Source organism: Amphibalanus amphitrite, unplaced genomic scaffold (assembly GCF_019059575.1).
Source record: "Amphibalanus amphitrite isolate SeventyFive unplaced genomic scaffold, NRLGWU_Aamphi_draft 000104F_arrow, whole genome shotgun sequence".
Lineage (NCBI taxonomy): Eukaryota > Metazoa > Arthropoda > Thecostraca > Balanomorpha > Balanidae > Amphibalanus > Amphibalanus amphitrite.
Genome location: NW_024881599.1, coordinates 312399 through 336699, shown reverse-complemented (window position 1 = coordinate 336699; position 24301 = coordinate 312399). Strand labels below are relative to the sequence as shown.

General features: G+C 48.7%; 1 protein-coding gene across 1 annotated transcript in view; it reads right to left on the bottom strand.

Moving 5' to 3' along the window:
• LOC122380679 (DNA polymerase alpha subunit B-like) overlaps positions 1-24301 on the bottom strand; it is a 47779-nt gene that overhangs the window by 11171 nt on the left and 12307 nt on the right. Inside the window, exons 4-5 of the mRNA XM_043364053.1 lie at positions 19679-19785; positions 7527-7800 (exon numbers count right to left, since the gene is read on the bottom strand). Of these exons, the coding sequence (XP_043219988.1) occupies positions 7527-7800; positions 19679-19785 (381 nt within the window). The remainder of the gene's footprint in view (positions 1-7526; positions 7801-19678; positions 19786-24301) is intronic.

Sequence of the window (24301 nt, the reverse complement as noted above, 5' to 3'; positions counted from 1 at the left end):
CACAATCGGCACTTGTCTGGCGGCCAGACGAAACGAAAAGTTCTTGAATCTGGTAATGGAGAACTTTGGTAGAGTTGGTTTGACGAGAGGACTAATTTCGGCATCAAACACGGAAAGTCATACATGAGTAATCTAAATCACAGTCAAACAGGCTTCCATTCTTTCATTCCCAGACCAACACGTGCTGGAAATCATCGCCAAATAACAAAGCAATTTATTGGGTGGTGACGGCGTGCCTATTCCGTGCGTCACTTCCGTAATATTTCCAGCAGATGTGACTCATCGACCCATACCATATCTGTCCGTTCACCGTTTGCTCCGAGGCGGCTGCACCCGGCCATTTTGGAAGAATGCGCCTAACGTGAGGGCAATGGGCGATATTCCGCTTGACACCATAGGGCTGGCCACTAGATGAAGGTGTAGAGGTGTGTAGGTTCAGGCCAAATAAGGTAGCATTGGGGTGACCCTGGCATGGTTACGTAGAAGAAAAAAATGCGCGAGACGTAATGCATCATACCTCGAGGCACCGACATACGTAATACGTAATGAATGACGGGCCTATGCCTACAACCACAATGAAAACTTGGCGAGTATGAAAACCAAACCCTAAAACTGCACACGGAAACTGCGAATCGTGAAGACCTTTGAACTATGACTTCACTCGAGCCAATCAACTTCGGCGCATCTTGGAATGCACGAAGGGCTAACTTTTGGAAGATGTCTCAAGTACAGATTCCTTTACAGAAACAAAATAACACTGTCGCGAGGCAAGTTCGGCATAGATAAGTATGATAAGTGATAACTCTGCTTTAGTCCCGAGTCCAGACAGGGCAAAGAGCAGACACGTTAGAACTTTGTGAAGGTCGACAAAACTTTGAGCTCCGTATGATGCACAAAACACAATCCACCTCGTCTTTCGTCGGACTAATGCAAAATTCATGAAGCGCGCGCTGATCACGAATTCTCGACTCGTGGATCTCCGAGCCGATTCAGAGCCAAAGCTTCCGATGTTTGTGCCTCGTTCACAATCTTGAGTTGAAGACATCTGTCATAAATTAGCAAAGAGCTGCCGTAAACGCATTACGAGAAGGGAATGTGCTGCGGTATCAACAAAGAAGGCTCAAAGTTTAGGTCACTGGCAGATCTAGAGGGCATGAGTAGTGACAAATGTCCCTCTCCCATATCGTTCGAAGACCAAAAATCACGAATATTTGCCGTTTTTCTGGCATAGTAAAACTAAGCTACCCAACAAACTTACCAGCTTCCGGAACATAATTTCCTTAGAAATGCCTCGCAACGCACGACAAAAGCGACCTCCGATGAGTTTTGTAGTGTAGATAGGGTTTGAAGACAGTATTTCCAGCGCAGCACCCGATAGGCACTGCCACATTTTGTCCAGATAGGAAGACTGATAGGAAGATTGGCAGATAGACTCAAAGGTCAGTTTTTTGTGTAATGGCATACATGATACACTTTCTTGAGACAGCGTTAAACGTATGCAACAACAGCGCACTGTGTAATGTGTATGATGTATGCAATCACTATTCACACTGTCGTGCTCTCAGCGGATCCAAGTGCGTTTTCAGTGCTTTTCAGAAACGTCTCTTACTTCCATTGTTCGTACTACAAATTTTGCGAAGGCCAACACCGGCTAGCTGCCACCAATGAACGCCATGGCGGACCCTGGCGACAGCATTAGGGACATTTGCGCCTAACGCAGAGCCCGAAATCGACGAAATTTGCGGTTTTCTTTGCATGGATGGAAAGGTCAGCAACTAATTCTTTAAAGGAAATTTTCATCTTTAAATGCACAAGAAAACTTGAGCGAAATCCAGAGTTTTTTAGGGGGAACGAAAGATTTCATTGGAGACCCCTTCCTCCTGCAGTGTAACCACTTTTCTGGACCCACCGGTGCCGGTGTGGCGTACTTTATCCGTTCCAGTTCTGGAGCATTTATCCTATTCCCCAGACCGCCATCCATACTTCGAAGAGCAAGGACTACAGAAAGATCCTATAGTGGAACCAGTGCAGCAGCATCAGGATTCAGGGGCATACACATATGCATTATGCAGGGGCGTCGCCACGGATTTTTGAGTGGGGGGGGTCGGGTTTCTAGTCTTCACCCGATGGGTAGGGGTGTTTTTACCTACCTACATCACTTGCGTAAAAATTATCACTGGTCACTTAAGGTCAGGTCGCCATGTCAAGTTCATTTATACGGTATACCTCTATCAAACTTTCCCCTCTCGCCATTCTTGTAGCTTTTCTCCTATAACTTCGAAATTTAGTACACTGTATACCTAATGTATGGGGTTATATGTGTCAGCAATTCATGATTCTGAGGATTTACATCTATGATCTGGAGGCAGGTCAAATACGTGACCTCATCATTAGAAAATAATGAGAAATTAGAAAAAGCACGAATGCCTCCTGCTTTGAAAAAGTTCGTCAGAAACGCAAAATATCTTTGGAGCCATGACAAATCAGCTCATCATTGCCAGGGACAGGGTGCAACTTATGGCGAGTGATGACTCGAAAGGTCATTAGTGGAAATGTCCATCGATGGCCACCAGCATTTTTTTTCTACAACTTTTGACGAAGACGCGGTAGAGCGATGACAGCACCTGGAAGGTGCTCACTGTTCAGCTCAACAACACGGATCCATTCATATGCAGCAGGAGGTCCTTTTTCGATCAGGACATAACGTTGACCTGAGGTCGTTTTAACGTTAATTCTAAATGGTCAGATTTTAACTCATGTGACGCGTCTCAAAGAGATAAACACGGTGGTGACAAGACAACATATGTAAATATCATACAAATTCACGGAATTTAAAGTTATTGCAAAGCAAATGTTTCGGCAGAATCTGTCCAGTTAGCTGTTTGCCTTCTATATGGGCAAAACATAGACCTGAGATGAAATCTGACGCGAAGCTAGCGAAAGAGCGTTGAAAGAGCTATCGAATATGTTTTCTGCTTCACTGTAGCCCTTCTATTGGTGGGTTCCCAGTCGCTAGCGTATAACGTATACTAAAGTAACGCTGAGGTATGCTTTCGACCCCTGATCGATCTAGAGGTTTGCGGAAAAAAGAGCATGCTGCCCGTGACGAGAGAAAGCCGATGATAGGGTAAGGGCGGGTAAGAGTACGCGGGCGATAAGAGTACGCATCAGCTGTTTCGGTTGCTTAGCAACGCGGGTTTGTCGAGTTCATGAAGTGACATGAAGCCGCCAGTGCGTGCATGTCACCAACGGAACGTGGGCGTTGAGCGGCGACGCTGTTGAGTTTAAGGCGATGAATATTTTTTTCGAGCGTTATGATATTATTATGATATGGTACAATAATTTTGATACTTGGCAGTTGAGATAAGGTACATTTCCGTGATTATTGTGGGAAACTTGTGAGGTTATCTGGGGAAATACTGAACAGTGCAATATTCTGTTTGCGAAGTTTTGCACAACGTTTCGGGGTTGTTTTGTGCGCGAATTGCATGTACGGTAAGAGGACGCACTGTTCAGGAGGGTAAGAGTACGCAGAATTATACATAAAATCGAATATACAGAAATATAGAATTATTAATCTATCGCTCAATGACGTTTGTTTTGTAGGTATATCATCAATGGAGCACTGTGATGCAGATGCGTACCCGAAATTCTTCCAAATACGAGTTATTCTCCTTTTTGATTGTGCATTTTTTTAAGAAACACACGACATAATTATTTCCTGATTTATAGACTTGAAAGATTTATTTTATGTTTTTCTTTTTGGATACTTGAATTAACTTAAATGCCTTCTGAGTTTGAAGTTAAGCATTTGGACAGTGCAAGCTGCATAGGTGTGTGTTCATATGCTTGCGTACTCCACCCGCCTGGCGTGCGTACTCTTACACACCCCATATGGTAAGAGTACGCAAGTGCAACGGTTCAGAAAATGTCAGTTTTAGACCACTTCCATTTACGCTGAAGGATCGTTGCCTCATGGGTTGATGGCTAATTCAATGAACTTTAATATTCCCTACTTGCGATTTCTTTCCTTCAAATATTAAACAAATGAGAGCAAGAAATCCACTAAGTGCGTACTCTTATACGACTTCACCCTACCCATTTACAAGGTTTCGGGTCATTTCAGGACTCAGGTCATCGCCAATAAGTAGGGAAACTCAGGACCTGCTAGAACTTTGCAAATGTAAGTTGTGATGGTTTTTCGAGGTTCTGATTACGAATGTTATCTTAGTTTTGAACGAAGACGATGACTCCATGCATTTGGGGTAGATCAGGTCAGGTCAGATCGACCAGTACCTAGTGGATGACCACCACCGATTGCTTCCTAACTTGTTATACATATGTATAAGCAACACAACTACTTCTTAAATGTTCAGATGGGAGCTAAGTTCAAAATCAGCTCCAAAAACTATCCTGTACCTAAATTAAAAGCATGTTATGAAAAAGTGAACCAAGGTCATCTTTATTTGAATCAGGGATATCGATTTATTTTTAAGTAGGTGATTAACTCGAGCGCACCGGAAGTTTCGTTGCAATCGGCTCCTTTTTGCGCGACTTCTTTGCGAAAGCCCGAGACGGTTTCATCTGACTCCCTTTCCCCTACATGTGCACTGTACAGCTAGGTGTGACGGTAGCCATGGGGCTGAGGCTAGTTTGTAGTTTTGTAGTTAGGTACGGATCCGACGAATCGACTGCGACCATTTTTTTTTTTTTTAACGATCAGACGAACGCTCGGGGCAGTTTTGGCGCGTCCAATCCTTTGAGGGATAAAAAGGTGCTAGAATGGTGGCTACTTAAAAATATTGTTGTGCTGGTGTTCCCCGCCCACAGCTAATTGAACTTTAGGTAATTGGCTAATTGGCTTTAGGGAGCTCTTGAAGCGATTCTGAATCTGATGTATTTGTTGGTGTTGCTGACGCCTGCTTCACTGACATGATAGCTAAAAAGCATACTCAGCATCGCAAAAAGTGGGGGGGTCGACACCCCCAGTTTTCAAGAGTGGGGGGGTCACGACCCCCCCCCCCCCCGACCCCCCGTCGGCGACGCCCCTGGCATTATGCATCCTCTCGGAGCGTCCAAATCTCATTGAAATTTGCCGTTTCCTTCGCAAAGACAAAGAAAAACATTTTGTATGAAGCTTGAAGAAGTTTCCTTGAATCGTAATGGAACGCATAATAGATCGGCGGCATTCAAGGAATTTTTGGAAATTGCATTTAAGTTTTGGAGCGTATGCCGTCCCGCGGGGTCCAATGCCGACTTTCTGAATCCACCAAAATGGAAAAATCGAAAAATCTATGAAATGATAGGCAATTTATCAGAAATGCATGGATCTACAAAACTAGCATTTTGATCCATGGCTTTAGTGAAAATGTTCTATTTTTCCACTTTTTGTCTTCCATCTCCAGGATAGCGATGGAAAAGTTCCACCGCCGTCACCACCCAGCGTGATCGCCAACCCTTCCACGTGTCTCAGCGACTCGGCTTTTGTCTCGGGGCCTCTGCTCAGCTCACCCCAGCAGCGCGGCGCGGCGGACCGCCGCCGGCCGCACCCACGTGGCCCGAGCCGGGTGGCTGTGACGTCACAGATCACGTGCTCGGCCCGCCCCCGGCGACTCGGGGTCCGGCGGCCGGCCCGGCCGGCCGGAGCGGCCCGGCGGGCAGCGGGGAATCACTTCTGAGGGAACTGAAAGGTATCACAGCATTACAGACGGGGGGGGGGGGGGCTGCAGATTCCCACTTTTGAAAATGGGGGGTCGAACTCCGTGCTTCAAAAGATATGCTAAACTGCCATTTTTGGTCTTTTTAGGACTGTCATAAACATAACTTCGACAGCCCTGTAGCATAATTATTGGCGTTGAGCATTGAGGGGGTCACCAAAACAACGTGCCCCTACCCCCCGAATTTTCAAAATCGTGTAAATGTTGGTATATAAGGTGAAGCCAAATCAAAGTGTTCATTTGAATCGTTCCGCCACCAATGCGGGGAATCAATCTGTTATTTGCAACGAAAACTGCACCAATGCGGTATGCGGTATGCACCTTCTTCCTTAACTCACACAAAACAGTATAACAAATTTGTAACAAATCAACGCATGCACTCGGTCGGTCTTAGGAAGAGTGCAGAGGGTGAGAGAGGCTCGGGGAGGGTGAGAGGCGGCACGATACGCTCGATACGCTCTCACGGCAGCACGAGTTGCCGTGACGTTCAGTGGAGACGGCGAGAGACGGTATCAGCGGCAGACGGTGCACGATGCCTGCAGACGGCTCCCAAACGGAGGGAGGGGAGGGGTCAGCAAAACAAAAGAGTTGGTGTGTAGTGTGTACTAGAGAGGAGAGAGAAGGGGAGAGAGAGGGAAAGAAAAAGGGAGAGAGATGGGGAGAGAGAGAAGAGAAGAGAAGAGAAGTGAAAGAAGGGAAGAGAACGCAAGAGAAGGGAAGAGAAGGGAAGATAAGGGAAGAAAAGAGAAGCAAAGAGAAGAGAAGAGAGGGGAAGAGAAGAGGTGAAAGGAAAGGAGAGGAGAGGAGTGTAGATATTGTCAAAACTTACTTCAAAATTGTATACGAGCTGAATTCGCAACTTATACATGAAGAAACTGCCTTCCGCGCAGATATGCTTCCTCAGACCATCGTTTCCCGAGACCAGACCAGAGCAGACCACTGAAATGCTTCCCCAGACCATCGTTTCCCGAGACCAGACCAGAGCAGACCACTGCACCATATCGTCCTCTACCGGACACCATCTGGCGAACGACTGTCACCAAGACATGTACCATTATCCACAACATTCATCATACAAAATAACAGGGTTGCTGCGGGCTAATTTCACACACCAACGAACTTATACCCCCGGCACCACTTCGCCACAATAACTGGCTATTTTGCTATCATTTCTAATAAGGCTGACCGTAACACATTGCTCTGAGATGCATGATGTATAGTGCATAAGAACCGAATATGTGGATAAGTGCTTTTGAGCGATAAATTTAGCAAGTTTCCTGCCGCTGCAGCGCCACACACGTCACACAGCGTATAGGTAAGCGACAGCGAGATGAATGGTTTCCTGAAATTATCATACGTGACCTGGCACAGCAGCAGACGTTTTGGTGAATTATCAGTAAAATGTTCTCACTGACACACTAAAAGTGCAGAAGCAAGGCAGCAGGTTTTGGTCAATAAAAGTTGATAACGCCATTAGGCTAGAATTAGATAACTGGATAGATTGTTTATAACCGATGAGCGCTAAAAAATGCGCATCAGTCTTTGTTGCGAAACACGCTCAAGCTACCGTTGTATAGCAAGGACGTCATTTTGTAAGTCCATCCATTCCATCTCCTCTATTCAACCAGCTTCCTTCAAAACTATGCGCTTCTGACTTAACGCACACAGTTGAGCGTGCTCGCCATTGCGTGTGCGCGTGCTCACGTGCGTGTGTGCGTGTGTGCATGATGCATATTACCGTTGATATACGTGTGCGGCGGCGGCCGGCGCAGTGGTGCGGCAGGCTCGATCAGCCCGGGTCCCCGTTACCTGTGATATGGCGTGCGGCTGGACCAGCTCCTCCAACTTGTAGCGCTTCTGCAGCAGCTCCCCCAGCCGCAGGATGTGTGCGTTCAGTACATCGGTCCGCTCGCGCAGACGCTCGAACATGTACCGGTACGGTTTGTCCAGTGTGACGTCACCTAGACGATTGACGTCACCGACGGCCGTGTCGGCGGCGGTCCAGCTCTGCAGCTCGGGTCCCCAGCTGCTGATGACGTCACCGCGGCCGGTGCGGGACTCGTACCGCTCAGACGGTGCCGTGCTGTGGGAGGCGGATGACGTCAGCGTGACGTCACTGGAGAGCACGGCTCTCACAAACCGCGATATCGAGGGAGATTGAGTGCTGTTGTGACATGATATATGGCTGCGAACATCAAACAACATTGTGAACGAGGAATGCCATTACTATAACAGAGACGGCACTGATCAGGCGTGGGTAAAAACCACGGCCCCGTGACGCAAATATGGCTGAAAACAGAAAAACAATGGCGAGTTGATGAGGACATCATCATTACCATCATGCAAAAGTTCATCAAGTACGTCTCTACCCCCTACGAGTTTGAAAACGGATGCAGATTTGCGGGGCTGCAACTTAAGCGATTACAATGGGCGATTGCTGGCGTCTTTCATGATGCCTGCGAGTGCGACATTACAGGGTGATCGAAAAAAAGTGTCACCCCTAATTTAAAAGCCATATAACTGAAAAAAAAGCTGATGGTTTTACTCAAGTGGTAAGGGCCAAACCAAGAAGACGGCAAATTGTTACAGGCTCCGCAGCGTGTCATGCATGTCATTCATTGAAAAGTTCTGCACCTGACATAAGGTCACTATGCAATGACTATGACATTGTGTTCCTGCAAGAAACCTGGTTAGCTACTTTTGAGCTTCCAATGCTGAACATCATGCATGACAATTTTTTGGGCACAGGTGTATCGGCCATGGACTCTTCGGCCAACTTACTTAGAGGAAGACCATATGGCGGGCTGGCTATATTGTGGAAAAAGTGCATTCAGCCTTCCATTAAGGTCAGTGTTATTGATAAACGGATAATGCGTCTTGATATTGAAACAAATGCAGGTTTGGTTTGTCTCTTTAATGTATACCTCCCAACTGATTACGGTAACCATGATTGCTTAGATGATTTCTGTATGTTCCTTGGTCAACTCAGTTGTACGCTGAGTCAACAGCGTCACCGCTCGAACTTGTTGGGAATTATTGGTGATCTTAATGCCAACAGTCGTGGCTCTCGGTTCTTCACAGAACTACTCGAGTTCTGCGCAGAAGAGGGCTTATTCACTTCCGATATGTGCTTTCTAGGACCCTCCACGGACAACTATACATTTCTAAGCGCGGCACATGGCACAACTTCCTGGCTGGACCATTGCTTATGCAGTCCCACCCTGCATCATTTAATCAATGCTGTAGAGATACGCTTCGACATTTGTATAAGTGACCACTTGCCTTTAGTTGTCACATATAACTTAAGACCCTGCCGGCTTACACCATCAAGTCTGTCCGCTCAATGTGCGCCTTCTCTCAACTGGAGAGCTGTTTCCGTCGAGGATTTGTCTCGTTACAACGCTGAAATTCGCAATTGCCTGCCTTCGTACGATGCAGCCGTTGCAGAGATCCATCCCAACTGTCAGTCTGACTGTAACGTAACAGAACACGCGTATGCTTTGGCCGGTATGTATGATTACGTTACTCATGTAATTGTCCGCGCTGGAAACAGGTGCATCAAAAGGCATCCAATGGCACATCCAAAGTGCACACCCGGCTGGAATGGGTCTGTGCGTGCCGAGTATGTAGCGTCTCGCGGTGCCTTTCTTAATTGGCGTGCCGCTGGCTCTCCCAGGACAGGTGCTCTCTTTTCCCGAATGTCACTGGCACGTTCATCGTTTAAATACGCCCTACGCCGCTGCAAAAGGGAACGTGAGATCTTGCTGGCCAATCAGTTGGGTGAGGCTCTTTCCCATCAGCCAGATAATCGTTTCTGGGTTCTTGTCAGGAGGCACCTCGGTGGTGGCAGCCCCGCGGTGTCTAGCTTTGGAGAGGTGTCCGAGAGCTCTAACATTGTTAGGATGTGGAAGGACCACTATTCAGAAATCTTTAACGACCACAGTTGTGGTAGTGACCAGCAGTATCTGGACCAGCTTTACAGTACACCTTCAGATGATCTCCCCGATATCAGTTATGATGAGATCAGTGCTGCTATAAATAAGCTTAAAAATGGCAAGTCCCCAGGCTGGGACGGTCTATCCCCTGATCATCTCCGTCATCTGGATGGCGATATTAAGCAAATATTTGTGCTATTATTCCGCAGCTTTGTTAGCCATGCTTATGTTCCAGAAAGTTTGATGCATTCGATTATCGTACCCTTAGTTAAAAATAAGGGCGGTGCTTTGGATGATAAGTCGAACTATCGGGCCATTGCCCTCTCAACTAGTGTATCTAAAGTACTGGAACTAGTTCTACATGAAAGGCTAGCACCATACCTCCACACGAGCGACGCACAGTTTGGTTTTAAAGATAGTCATTCAACGACCCATGCTACTTTTGTGCTCAAGGAAGTGATCAATTATTATAATGTACTTGGCAGTCCAGTGTATGCATGTTTCCTGGATGCGAGAAAAGCTTTTGACCGTGTTTCGTACTCAAAGCTGTTTGGTATTTTGACCGACCGTGGCGTGCCTTCACAATACCTCAAACTGTTGCTGTACTGGTACAGGATGCAGACATTGGGTGTTAAATGGGATGGTCTTATCTCCGAAAAATTTCATGCTGGCAATGGCGTTAGGCAGGGGGGCATCCTCTCTCCGTTGTTATTTAGTGTGTACGTTGACTCCATTCTGTGCAAAGTGCGAGAAATGAGTGTTGGTTGTCGCGTAGGTGCATGTGCAACGAACATTTTGGCATACGCTGATGACATTGTGCTTCTGGCCCCCACGAGGGAAGCGTTGCAGACAATTGTAAATGAGTGCAATAGGCAAGCTCATCTTCTCGACGTTGAATTTAACCCTCTTAAATCTGTGTGTATGCAATTCCTCCCTCGAAAACCGTACTCGGCCACTCATCTGGTTAATTCCAGACCTCCTTCGTTGCTACTTTCTGGCCAGCAGTTAAGATGGGTGACGTCTTTTAAGTACCTGGGTCATGTAGTTCGTGATGATCTGCGCGACATCGATGACATGCGCCGTGTTAAGAGAGCGCTTTATACCAATGTAAACATGCTATCAGCAGCTATTGGCTTTGCCGACAAAAGTGTACTGACGAAGCTCTTCAAATCGTACTGCACCAACCTGTATGGATGTGAGCTCTGGAACGTGTATCGTGACCAGCAAACGTTTCGAGAGTTGTGTATAGCATACCACAGTTGTCTCAAGAAGCTTGTCAAAGTCCCTCGGTGGAGTAGGAATCATGATCTGTGTCACGATCTTCACATGCTGACCTGCCCAATGCAAATCACCTATCGCCAGTTAGTCTTTTGGCTTCGACTCTCGCAGGCCTCCAACACACTGATTGTGGCCTTGCTAGCCAGTTCCATCGGGAGCAACGGCTTGTCTGCCCGTATGCATACAAAACATCGCCAAAAGTACGATTTGCTGAATCTCAACTTATATGCCACTTCGTCGCCAGATCTATTCAATGTTTTTGTTGCACACATAGCAAGATTCGTTATGGAACGACGCAACCGTGTCTTATGACCAGTGCATCTCTCTGAGGAAAGAGTACCTGGCTTGTGTATTGGTTGTTTGGTGGTGTGTCTGTGTGTGTTTGTTTTAGTGTTCGCCTATATGTACCACTTATGGTATGAAATAAACATGTATTATTATTATTATAACTCGCGATTGGTTGGTCGTACGACTTTGCGCCAGGCAGCATTGGAAAGAGCATACAATTTCCTTTCGAATGGATGTAAATATGCATGGTTTATGCCGCAAACGAAGATGTAGCTATTCAAAAAGTATGTTAAGGACGCAATTTGGCGTGTTCAAAAGTTTGGTTGTGCAAATTTGTACTTTTGACAGAGTTTTTGATCTGACAGCTCACGTGACAGCTCACGTGAGCATTTTTACTAACTGTTCCATGGTTACCGCTGCATAAAATTGATAATCCGGTAGTGCAGGTTGTCGCAATGTTTCGCTAGTTATCGCCGAATTTGTGAATAATGAGGCCGCATGTTTGCAAGGAAGATCTGATAAGGTCTTCCTTGTCTAAGGTCAGCTGAGAAACGAGTCTAAGGTCAGCTGAGAAACAGTCTGCGGTGAACAACATACACTCCATGTGTAATGTGTAAGGTGTGTGTCATGTTGAGTTACGATACGCATTGTTCTCGTTCAGCGGTGTCCGATCCCGTTCGGTGAATTTCGTTTCACGTGAAAGCCGCACATTGACTGGTTTTTGAGTCCATGGGGACATGATTTGGAATAGAAAACAATCATGAATACATTCAATTGAAAAGAAATCGCCTGCTCTTTCCGATGCTGCCTGGCGCGAAGTCATCCGACCTACCAGTCGCGAGTTATGTAAATTTTAAGTTAGGGGTGACACTTTTTTTCGATCACCCTGTACATTTTGAAAGAAATGAACACATCAAATCGGCAGTTGGGAAACGTCACTGTTTGCCAGAAACTGAGCAAAGGTATTAACCATCGGCTGTCATTGCTCAGACATTAAATTACTCTCCTGGACTTTGAGTCGAATCAATGATTCAATGAAGGAATCACTTGTACACAGTACACACGGTCATGGACCGACTGATCCAAACGACAGCAATAAATTCATCACGGTAGCGTCAAAAGCACGTCACGAGAAAGTCCAAAAGAGGAAACGGGCTGGTGAAATGACTCCGGGTCAGCTGTCACCTGTTGCTATATAGTAGATTCATGTGGGTAGGCTATGACTATGGGTACGGGTAGGCTATGGAGCGATGTGTGTTGTGTATCTTCATCATGTCCATTTTTGTTTTACCCGAAACATAGACAAGAGAAAATGTCCTAGCAATTCCTGAATAACACTCATTAGACAGACCCATCTCAAAGCCTAAAAAGTAACTATAGTTTCGTAGCTAAAGATAAAATAATATAAAAATATAGATACCTACGAGAAGCTATACTTACTACTAACACATTCCCTTGGCTTCAGGTTCTTTGAATTCACGGCATTCCTTATTTCCTTTCAGGGAGCTTCAGCCAAATATCCCTGCTCGTAAGTAAACCGATTGGACACAGGTCGGCAGCTCGGCGCCAACGACGATTATATTGGTTCTGATCTCTCCCGCATTGCGATTCTGATATCGCAGATCAAGTCAAAACGAAGTGCGGCAGGTTGGGATGGCGTTGACGCCGGTCGGCGCCAGTGGCTACTGAGTATGGAACCGGTAGAACCAGTAGAACCGGTGGAGCGAGCACAGAGCGACCCGGGGTTCCGCAGGAGAAGGATGAGTTGGACCCTACCAGAAGAATGGGGCAGAGTTACACTACGGGAGGCCTAGGGATGAGTTAGACACTAGTGACTAGTGTCTAACTTCGGTAGTATCACACTACTGAAGGCATATGTATGAAAAACACACTACCGGAGGAATAGAAATGAGGTTTACCACTATCCCTAAAGAGTAGCTGAATACCGAGAGGAGGTTGGGAAGGTCTAGAACGCTACCAGATGAGTTGGGAGGGAGTCAGACACAATGGATGAGTTGGGAATGTTGGACACACCCTCATGAGCTGGGAGAATCGGAGAAAGGATAGAAGACTGGACTGAGACACCACACTTCTGAGGGGGCAGGAAAGAGGAAACCACTACCGGAAAAGGGGTCAGGTTCAGCTCCCCTGTGCACCTGTCTCAGGGGATCATCCGGGAGGCATGTACCTGACAAACTTCCAGCACCTGTCAAACTGGAGAGAGACAGCGGCCACGGAGCCGTCTGGCCCTCAGACACGTCACAGTGGTGACGTAGCCGTCACAGCTGTCACAGTTGCTACACGGGGACGGACGAAACATGGCACACGGCCGCCGGTGTCACGCTGCGACGGGAGGTGGGGTCGTAGGATAATGCCGCTGTCGGACGACGCGACATGTGACATAAAGTCGCGACGTCTGTAGTATGCTACAGCCTCGATCACCTTCATGGTTGTCTGCCACGAGAAAGTTACAAAACTATAGCTTGTGAAGAGTCCACTGGGTGATGAGTGTCATGTGTCGTATAACCTTCACAGTTCACACCCTACAGTTGGTCGTCGAACAAGCAATAGTCGTTATGCAAGAGTCACACAGTCGCAACACGAATGCAAGTCAAAGGCACAATATGAGCGCCACAGGAGTCCCACAAGAGTCCCCCAAACGTAATACGAAGGCATCCCAGTAGTTAGTTGTGTTGCACATAAGCTTCATAAGGGTCCCATAGGAACATCACAAGCGTCACTTAACAGTATCAGTGACAACACATGCATGTCACAGCTGGGCATCACACAAGTGCGTCACAGGCGTCACACATGCGTCACAAGAGTCTCGCTCACACACATAGGACCGTCACAGGCGAGGGGCGGCCACTCGGCGCAGAGGAGCCCGGGCTCCGGCGAGTCGCCTTATGCTGGATAAACAAACAGTGAGATGACAGCCCCGTCCCGAGGCGGGGAGGCCGCCCTCAGCTCGGTCCGCGGGGCAGTCTGTCCTCCAGATGCACCCGCAGGGGGCTGGTGTTACCAGCTGGGCCCAGTGGCCCAGATGGGAGGTGCCCGGGAAATGGAGCGGCGGCGGCGGCGGGATGAGAGGCAGGGGTGAGAGGAGAGCGGCGACGAAGGAGGTTGTGTAACGGACGAGGCGCCGCGGCGAGGAGAGATGGAGAGATTACCACATCTGGCGAGTGTGGAAACGATTTCCGCGCCGCTAACGACGAACGTCGCGAGTTGGGCGGCTGAGCGGAGCGATTGGATAAATGGAGCAAGAGTTGCTGAGCTAATAAACATTTTCTTTTTTGGAAGAGGACATGTACTCGTATTGTATGATCGTCATCACAACGACGGTCCTGTTTCATCGGGTCATTCCTTGTAATATTCCAGTCGGAATACAAAACTCCTAATATATTGCCGGGCTTCGTGTGATAAAAGCTCCCGAAAAGTGCATCTTCGGCAAGTTGGAAATCATGTCATCAATTGACACGTCAAATGGCTCACGAAAAGAAGGCTCAAGTGACACGAAGTACCCATGACTGTTGAACTCAATCAAGACAATGGGACAGTAATCCGGAGTTGCGAACCCGCGCCCGGCTGGGGGTCCTGGATTTCCACGCCCTGCTGGGGGGGGGGGGGGTGTTTGAACACCCCCCCTTCTAACTCGGATCCTGGGCCACGTAGCGATACGCGGAAGGCGGCGTTCGAAAGAGCGTCAAAAATAATGAGGAAATCACTTCGGTCAATTTTTTGGTCAGGTCAAAGGTCAGGTCACCAGAGGTCATTGAAGGCAAAATTTCGCCGATTTCCAGGTCGAATGTCGAACATTTCCAAGAAGCCAACGCATAACTCGGGAACCAATAGAGCTACAGCGCCGCGGAAAAGCGCATTCGATAGCCCTATTAACGCCCTTTCTGAGTAATTCTCTCAGATTTGACCTAACGTCAACGGTTTTGCCTGCAGGGGGCAAAAACTGCAAAAATAGCCGATTTTTTCGGAAACAGTTTTTCTGCAATAACTTTTGACCCAAACCTTGTACGAGCTTACTTTTACCAGCATCGTGTTCCTCTCGTCAAGACGCATCGAATGAACTATAACTTGACCTTGAAAGGTCAACTTGAAAATTTGACCTCAGGTCAAGGTCATGACCTGACCGGAAAGGGTCATGTTGCATATCAGTCGATCCGCATCGTCGAGCTGAACACATCTAAGGCGTTTTCATCGCTCTAGCATGCCTCTATCAAAAGTTATTTGCGAAAAACTGTTAGATACCATTCGTGACCTAAGATGACCTCAGGGCATAAACAGGGGTCACGGACACCATTTTCATGTTCAGTGTGTCTAAACCACTTGTAATTCAGTGTTCGGAAGTGTTTATAATGTCTTTCGTCCAAAGGAGGCGCATTTCAATTTTCTCCCATTGACTTATAATGAGGAGGTCGCAAAATTGACCTGACCTTAGGTCATCGATATTAAAATTCTGAGATATACATTTTGTACATGCTATTGCTCTTAGCAATCGCTGAAAGTTTCAAAGCAATCGGTCACTCAGTGTAGCTATGACAGACATTGAAACTTTTTATGAGGTGAGAAGTGACCTAGTGACCTGACCTTGAATGACCTTGGTCTGAAATTTTCACAATATGTGTAGAATTGATGTATGACAAGGTGTACCAAAAACGGCGGTTTGAGATATTCGCGAAAAATCACAAGGGGGGTGTTCAAACACCCCCCCCCCCCCAGCAGGGCGCGGGTTAAATAGCAGCAGCCAGAAGAAACGGGCTTGCCACTTTCCTTATCGACAGGCTGGTAAGACAACACGCGAAATGAAACAAGCTTTGTTCAATGTTCACCCCAGAACGGCTCGTTTAAAGCACATGCTGTTACAGCCTCGTAATAAAAAACATCGCAAATAGGATATCTTCGCTACAACGAACAAAAGTTGGCATGGCTGAAGTGGTGTGGGTATAACCCTGGGTAAAAAACCGCACTTGATATTCTGATAGTGGTTCCAATTTCGGTAATCGACATGAATACCTACTGCGCCTCAGAGTGGTACAGCTAATGTAAACTATAAATATGCATAAATGCATGCTCCGAACCCAAAGCACCAAAGGTTACGTAAACATGAGGATTAAGGACGATAGTTCGGTATATAGGGGAGAGTGGGGCACATTCGTGCATGGGGCACATTCGTTTTCAGCAGTTTATGGGAACACGAGTGACTGCACGAGCTCAAGGTAAATTATGGAAATATGTCTATCATTGCCGCCCTTCGTTCACCGTAGAAGACAACACTGTACCTGCTGTCATGCTTGATAAAAACGCAAATTTGTAATATTCGTGAGCTTTCCAAACTTTTCTCATATCATCCATTTTCGTGATCCTGACTCGGAAATGTGGTTCAGCTTTTCAAAATTGGGGGTGAAGAAGCCCACTCTATTCACGGAACTGCTGCAAACTTGTTTGTTGAAAAAGTGTCATTTTTTCAAAAAGAAATTTTGAAATATATTACTAATAACGTTGTGGGGCAGGTTCGTGTACGCACTGCCTGGGGGCACATTCGTGCATATTTTTTTTTAGTTTTTGCGATTTATGACTTTATCTGTAGTAGGTTTCTCTAATGACGCTCGCCTGACTCAGTCTCGACTGCTTGCGACGTCGTGACGAGCAATTCACGCGAACTTGGCGAGGTCACGGAGGCCGGCAGTTGGCACATTCTTGTTGGCCAGCCCATTCTTTCTACATTTGTTGTGCAATGCATTCTTGTCGAAAGGAATCAAGTGAAATGACCCCCTGCCAATTTCCTTTGGTAAATTTCTGGTAATGCCCGGTAATTTCTCGAATTTTGCCGGGTGAACGGAAGTGCCCCATCTCTTGAACGAATGTGCCCCATAGGTGGGACAGTTTCGTGCAAATGTTCAGAGTTAATAAAAGTCATTTTTTCTAATGGAAACAATAATTTTATAGGATAACTTTTAAAGAGGAAAACTATCTGCAATAGTTCCTTTCCATACTACAATCAACAATTTTGCCATTGCACTAACCAAAGAACAGATATATGGGTTTATCCATTTTTTGCACGAATGTGCCCCACTCTCCCCTACTCTCATTCAGCACGGCAGATGACACTTGAAGCTTTTTCTTAGGTACAGAGCATTGCATCTATAGGCCCGACCAGTGCTGACAGAGCGAAAGCTAAAAATGTTCCCTTTACACATAAACGTCAGTCCAGTCGCAATACAATGAACAGCTGAACGCTGAATAGCCGTGAAGGCAATGTTTATAATACTCGTATGGATCGTATGTGTCATGTGTGATGAATCGGCCACCCTTCCCCACCCGGCGACCGGCCGGCGGCGCTGAGTGGCGGGCCGGCCGGATGTCAGCTGATCAGTGCCTCGGGCGTCGACCGGTCACGTGGTCTCACAGGGGCGACGCCAGGAGCGCCTGCCGGGTGGACCGGGTCGATCGACCGCACATATTCGATTCCCGGGCAAGGCACGAAGCAGTGTCGCGGACGGGCGCTTGGAACCGTGTGTGAGCTCCTATTATTACGGAGCGAGCGAAGCGAGCGGAGTCTCATACTGAATTAAGGGAAAATCCTGAGTATGAGCGGCCGGCCGGCCGGCCGGCCGGCCGTGGGGACGCTCTTCAAAAGCTAATATCTTAGGAACGGGACATCCGATTGACAAGCGGTCTTCTTTACTGAATGTCACTTGGACGTAAAAGTTCTGTGGTGTGATGGCCACCATGCGTTCTTGCCAACCACCGCACGTGGCGCGTGGTAAAGTTGGACATTTTTTAAGAACCCCCAAAATTGCAACCTCAATAACGGCACAACGGTTGGGCCGATTGAATTGAAACTCGGTACATAGTTAGGTCTCCATCAGATAATTCATCTGCATGTGTTAAGGTTGGGGTGCTACAGCACGTGCGCACGTGCAGGGGGCACTCCCAGATCTCGAGAACGGCTGGGCCGATTGCGCTCAAATTTGGTACACGGTTGGGGACCAGTTAGCAGGGTGCCGTGCAAAAGTCAGTTTGGACCCCGCTTGCACGTGCGCACGTGCAGTGTGCCGCTTCCAGATCTCGAGAACGGCTAGGCCGATTGCGCTGAAATTTGGCACATCGCTAAAGACCCGTTAGTAGGGTGCAGTGCACAGGTAAGTTGGAGGTACCCCTCGCAATTTCGCACGTGCAAGGCCCATCCTCTCGCTCGCTCCGTTGGTCGCCCAAAAGGCGTTTTACTGGTCATATGGTCCACTGAAAATGATATTGAATCTGACCGCGCACACCCAGTTTTGACACTACATATCATTGACCTCTAGTAGAAGTCAATGCACTATGCGCACACCCAGTTTTGACTGGTGTGTCGCATAGGTATTGTCAGTTTTGAAGAGGCGCGCCCTCGTCTCTACCCGCCTTGTGTCTTGTCATTCGGTTTCTCCCTGGTTTCAAAAATTGAACAATATAAATAATGCTCGTTTAACGCAGCATTATCGGCGGTAAAAATGGCCGGACAAAAATTTAGCAGTTGACACGCCACGAACCACGACATGGATATCCATGAATCGCCAAGGTTCGCCTCGAATATAGTAAGAACTTTCCCATAATAGCGATCACAACAAATATGTAAATGGCTGTTTTGACAGTTGTTACCGCGAACACTAGCATATACCCTACGAGCATAGACTTCAAAAAAAAAGAACATATTCAGGTTCCGCCACGGCGGCGGATGACCTGAGCGACATCGCTTGATAAACAGGCCTGCAAACTCCATAGGCATCCGTATAAACGGGAGCACTTATGCAGACGGGGATATCCCTGGCCAGCGATCAGCAGGATCGACATACATTTGCTGTGCATTTCCAATTCAGAATAAACTGAATAGCGATTGCAATGCCCATTCGGCCTTCGATCCGCCTGCATATTGGTCGCACTACCAACCACAGCCCCAAACGCTAAACTGGCGGCAAACAAGGGGCCAGGGTGCAAACAATACCCCCTCTCTGGGAGGGGAGGGGCGCATGCGTCCAATTTGTGACGGGTTTCCTGGCAGTTTAATCCACAATGTTACTTGTGTTTGTCCATTGAGGTGAGCCAAACGTGACAGCATTGCTACAAACGCGTCTAAATGATACACGCTGCGTATCATTGCATGCTTCTTCCTACTCGTTTATGTGGGTAAGCCTTACAAAAATGTCTTATTCAATGAAATATTCCAACCAAACTCTGGTCTAAAATTTGGGTAGGCGTACCAAGATTACGACAGAGCTGTTCGACTCCGATCTGATAGCTGGTGTGAGGCGAATGTGATGTGCGAGAAGCGAGAGGTAAGCATAATAAGTGAGTGTGGGAGGTAACTGTAAGCAGTGTGAGCAGCGTGAGAGTTGTGAGGTGAGAGGTAAGTAACAGAAATGTGACAGGTCTCCGCGGTGAGTTGCGTGTGAGAAATAACTGAGGACTCACCCGCTCGGTGAGTAGCTGGTCGGACTGAAGAGGGCAGACCTGGAAGGACCGGTGCCCGCCGCTCGCTTCGGCGTGGCCTGGCTTCCAGACAGGGGCCGCTTCCCCGTCTGAAACAGACACAAAATAGTTGGGCAGGTCACCACTAGACGGCAGCACATGTGACGGTTATCGAATGCAGACAAATGAGTCACTTGGACACTGTGCCTGTCGTAAATGTAATGCTGTGCGAAATCAAACCGACGAACTGACAGAAAATAAGGACTCCGAATAGGGAGGCCCTAAGTGGAGAGCAGCCATGTCTCGGAATCCATCAATCACCCCAATCTGCAAGCTCCAGAGATACGGCGTTCAATGTCCATGTTCCGGATTCGTGTCTCGTTGGGGACACTATCGGTTGGACACGTCATCAGAGGGCTGAGAGCCGACATCAACACACCCGGCGGCTGCCGATAGCAGGTTTACGTTTCAGCGCAGGAGGGCTTCCTCTGTTTATCAGCATGTGGGCGATCTACCTGACCTATCCGCGTCGGCCGCCGATTTCTGAATGGGAGCCAGTCTGGTGTGCAGCGTACTCACTTTAAAAAATAGAACGCACCGGCAGCAACAGAATAAAACAAAAGTGTAACAAATAACTTATCTATTACACTGTTAATAACACTGTAATAACTGTTATTTAATACCTATACTATGATAAAACCAAGGGAAAGGAAGGCTCATTGCTCCTCTGAATCTGATTTTGAACATGACGTCTAGAGTGCGTGGAAATGACGAATTTCGCAGATTGTTTGGTCCGTCCTCCCCTTCAAAGCTGAAGCGTGGCATTCATAATTCGTTTCGATCGTGGTCAGCCTTCATCGCCCAAAATCTTCAGTATTTTCCTTGGCTTGCTTCTCCATCATACAATATCTTCCCATATGTGTTAAGTATATCTATCATCGCTCAACGCATTTCAAATTGAGTTATGCGCTTATGTTCCGATATATCCTCATTTGATTTAGACTCAAGTGCCAGCGTAAATTCACATTCGATTTTGTCTTCCTCATCTCCCATCAGATTCCCATTCGAATTTGTCTCCCCACCTCCCCACACGGCACCGGGCCGCTGGCTGTCTCCGGGCCGGGCGCCGGAGACCGTTGGCCGGTGGCGCAGAAAAACTGGCCGACGCCGGGTACCGCGCCGTGGCCACGTTTGAAAAACCGGTCCTTCTCGGTGCGCGGCGCGCCGGAGCGCTCCGGACCAGGGACCGGGACCGAGACCGGACCAGGGACCGGGACCGGCCGACCGGTCCGCCGGTATCCGAAGGGGAGACCGGCCCGGGCCCGCCAGGCGACGTGGCAGCCCTGGGGCGCGGCGGCCGCGACTGGGTCCGAGATAGGACCGCTGATACTGTCCCCCGATCACCGGCGCGGAACGGCGCGGCCGGCTCCCCACCGACAGACCGAAAAAAAAAACAATTTACCATAAACTATCTACCTGCAAAAACAGTCGCCATCGCCGTCATCGCTGCCATCAAAAGTCGAAAAGCCTCTAGCCTCGGCAGTTCGCCAGCGCAATTTGGAGGCGTCGGCGCGCGGCATCCACGCTGCGCCCGAGGCTGCGGCGGCGTCCTGGGTCGGTCGGTGGCCGCGGCGGCGTCTTTCCACGCTCGGCGGCCCGCTGGGTCCACCGGCGCAGCATGAGCTGACCTTGAAAGTGGCGCGGCCGTTGGCAGAACGCCAGCCGTCCAGACCTGCCGGCCGGCCGGGCGGCTCGCCTGGAGACCGCGGCGCCGGCCGGCCAGCCGCGGGCGGGGGGCGGGGTGGGAGGAGAGAGAGAGAGGGAGCGAGGGAGGTGTGCGGGGGAGCGGCAGGTGCAGCGGCCGGAGAGCGGAGCCCAGCGACAACGGCCGCTCCGGGCCGAGCGCGCTGAATAGACGCCGCCGAAAACAGGCCCACCTGCATGGGAGATGGTCGAGGGACGGAGGGGGACGACCACGTGTTCGTCACCTGAAATCTGGAATCACCGGCTCCTGGCCCCTGCGATTTTCAACGGAAAGCTGGGGGATTTTGTGAAATAACACCGCTACCTTTGAAAAAAATATGGAGTTGTTCCTCGGCCCAGATGCGAGGATTTGCGACGGCCCGTAACAAAAAAAATATATATATAAAATAAGTGTTGCGCCTGTGCTGTAAATATCTTTGCGAAATGTTTCCTATAAATAATTTTACCGCGGAAAAAAAAAGAACGACTTTGGTAAATGGTAAGAGAGCAATTGATGAACTATCCAACGCAGTCTAGGAAACCTACCTAATGCAAGAGCCCCAGCCAAGTGCTTGATATTTGTACGGAAGAAGGAGAGAATATAAGAAAAGGGGAGCTAAATTCGTCGCATGTATCAGGGTCCAAATAAAATTTGTCAAAAACAAATGGAATAATATTCCGCTCAGTGGCGGATCCAGGGGGGGGGGCATTTAGGGCCATGGCCCCCCCAAAGGCCTAAAGTGGCCTGTTTGGCCCCCCCCCAAAACGTCAGAAAAATTGCTAAGAAAATATACCTTGATGGAGATTTTTAGCCACTTGGTGAAGTAAAGCTTTCCACAGCATAATGTGTAAGCAATATGGTAGCAGTGAGGGTCAGTCAAAAGCTGCGCGAGCGGAGTCGACCTTCAAAAAAAAAACTGTTGTTGGCACGTGTTTATGGCGCGGCAGCTGGCAGTTGGCGGTGTTTCGCGTGGTGTGGCATCACTGGCGGATCCAGGGGGGGGGGGGGGGGGCACGGGAGCCTGAGGTGCCGCTGACAGGCCCGTGGTGCCCCTGGACCCTGGCAGGCCTGTGGTGCCCGTGCCTCTGGCGGGCCTAGGGTGCCCCTGCTAGGCTGCTAATGCCCCTGGGACCTGACAGGACTGTGGTGCCCCTGACAAGCCTAAAGTGCCCCCAACAGGCCCGTGATGCCCCCGACAGGCCCAAGGTGCCCCTGCGTGATGCCGTGATGCCTGCGAGGCCGGTGGTGCCCCTGCGAGGCCGGTGGGGCCCCTGACAGGCCCATGGTGCCCCTGCGAGACCGGTGGTGCCCTGCTAGACCGGTGGTGCCCCTGCGAGGCCGGTGGTGCTCCTGGCAGGTCTCTGGTGTCCCTGACAGACCTGGGGTGCCCCTGACAAGCCTGTGGGGCCCCTCACAGGCCCGTGGTGCCCTTGCTAGGCATGTAGTGCCCCTGGCGGGCTGGTGGTGCCCCTGCTAGGCCGGTGGTGCCCCGGGCACCAAGGGGGGTCATGACCCATGTGGCCCCCCTTGGATCTGCCACTGATACATAATATATTGATTTGTAAAGGCGTTATGACTTATGCAATTGCAGGCACTTGGTATCCCTCACTTATCCCTCATTGGGGGCTCTGGCGGGCTCCTGAGGGCCCATGTCTATCTCCGGGAGCCCTAGACGGGCTCCTTTTGGTCCTTTCAGTCCACTATAGCATAAGAGGTCTCCACGCGAGTCCTATACATCTGAGGGCGTACCCTGACGTCTGAGGTACCCAACTGCAGCTCCAATGGTCTCTTACACTGGCGGATCCAGGGAGGGGGCATTTAAGGCCATGCCCCCTTCCCAGAGGCCTAAAGTGGCCCGTTTGCCCCCTCCCCCAAACGATGATGAAACCTAGTTCAATCAGTGCGTGGCCCAGGAGCCGAGTTAGACAAGGGGTGTTTTACCACCTCCCGGCCCGCAAAGGGACCCAAGCACTGACTCGAAGCGGGTTAACTGGTCGACAAAAGCAATGGTAAGTGTTTACAAAGTAATATAAAGGCATGGGTCGGGTGGGCTACCATTTATATATTTTTCTTTTTAGTTAAAAAAAAAATATTAATAGTGTCAGGGCTGTGACGAAAAATAAGTGGCCTAAATCCGATGAGAAAACAGGATTTGGGGGTACCCTAGGTTTGGCTTCTGCATGAGTTGGTCCCCCCCCCCAAAACGCAAGCCTGGATCCGCCAGTGATTCCGCTTAGCATAAACGATCATTCAATGACAATGATTCAGTAAGATCAGGAACTCTTCACTTGATTTTAGAAAGGAGAAGGCATAAAAATCTAGCAAGGGCGCCATGTCGAGACGAAATTGAAGGTGGAACCGGGAACGACACAAATTACATTTCAGCGCATTTCATTTCATTTCAGCGCATTTCAGCGTAGAAGGGCTAACCGGACCGTGCCGCCGTAGAAAAAGACGTTTCACCCCTCGCTTTCTCCGAAACTACTGGGCCAGCTTTCAAAACTCAAACGGTAATCGTCAAAGGCCCGTTAAAAATCAAACATCAGACCTACTTGCATTGACCTCAGCGATACCGACAACTCAGTTTTTTTTTCTCTCTTCTCTTGGCATATGGAGATTTGGTGTGGAAATAAGCACTGGTAGTTCTGTGGCCACATCGGCATTAACCATCCAGGCGGTGGGGGGGGCATTTTTTTGCCCCCCCCCCTTTAGTTTTTTCGATATATCTCGAGAACCGCTGCGCCGATCGTCACCAAACTTTCAGTACCCTCCCGGGAGCAGCTAGCGCACATGGTGACCAAAAATTTTTCCAAAGGCTATGATAGGTTGGCCGCTAATGACGTCAGAGTGACGTCATTTTTGCCATTTTCGACCCAAAAAAA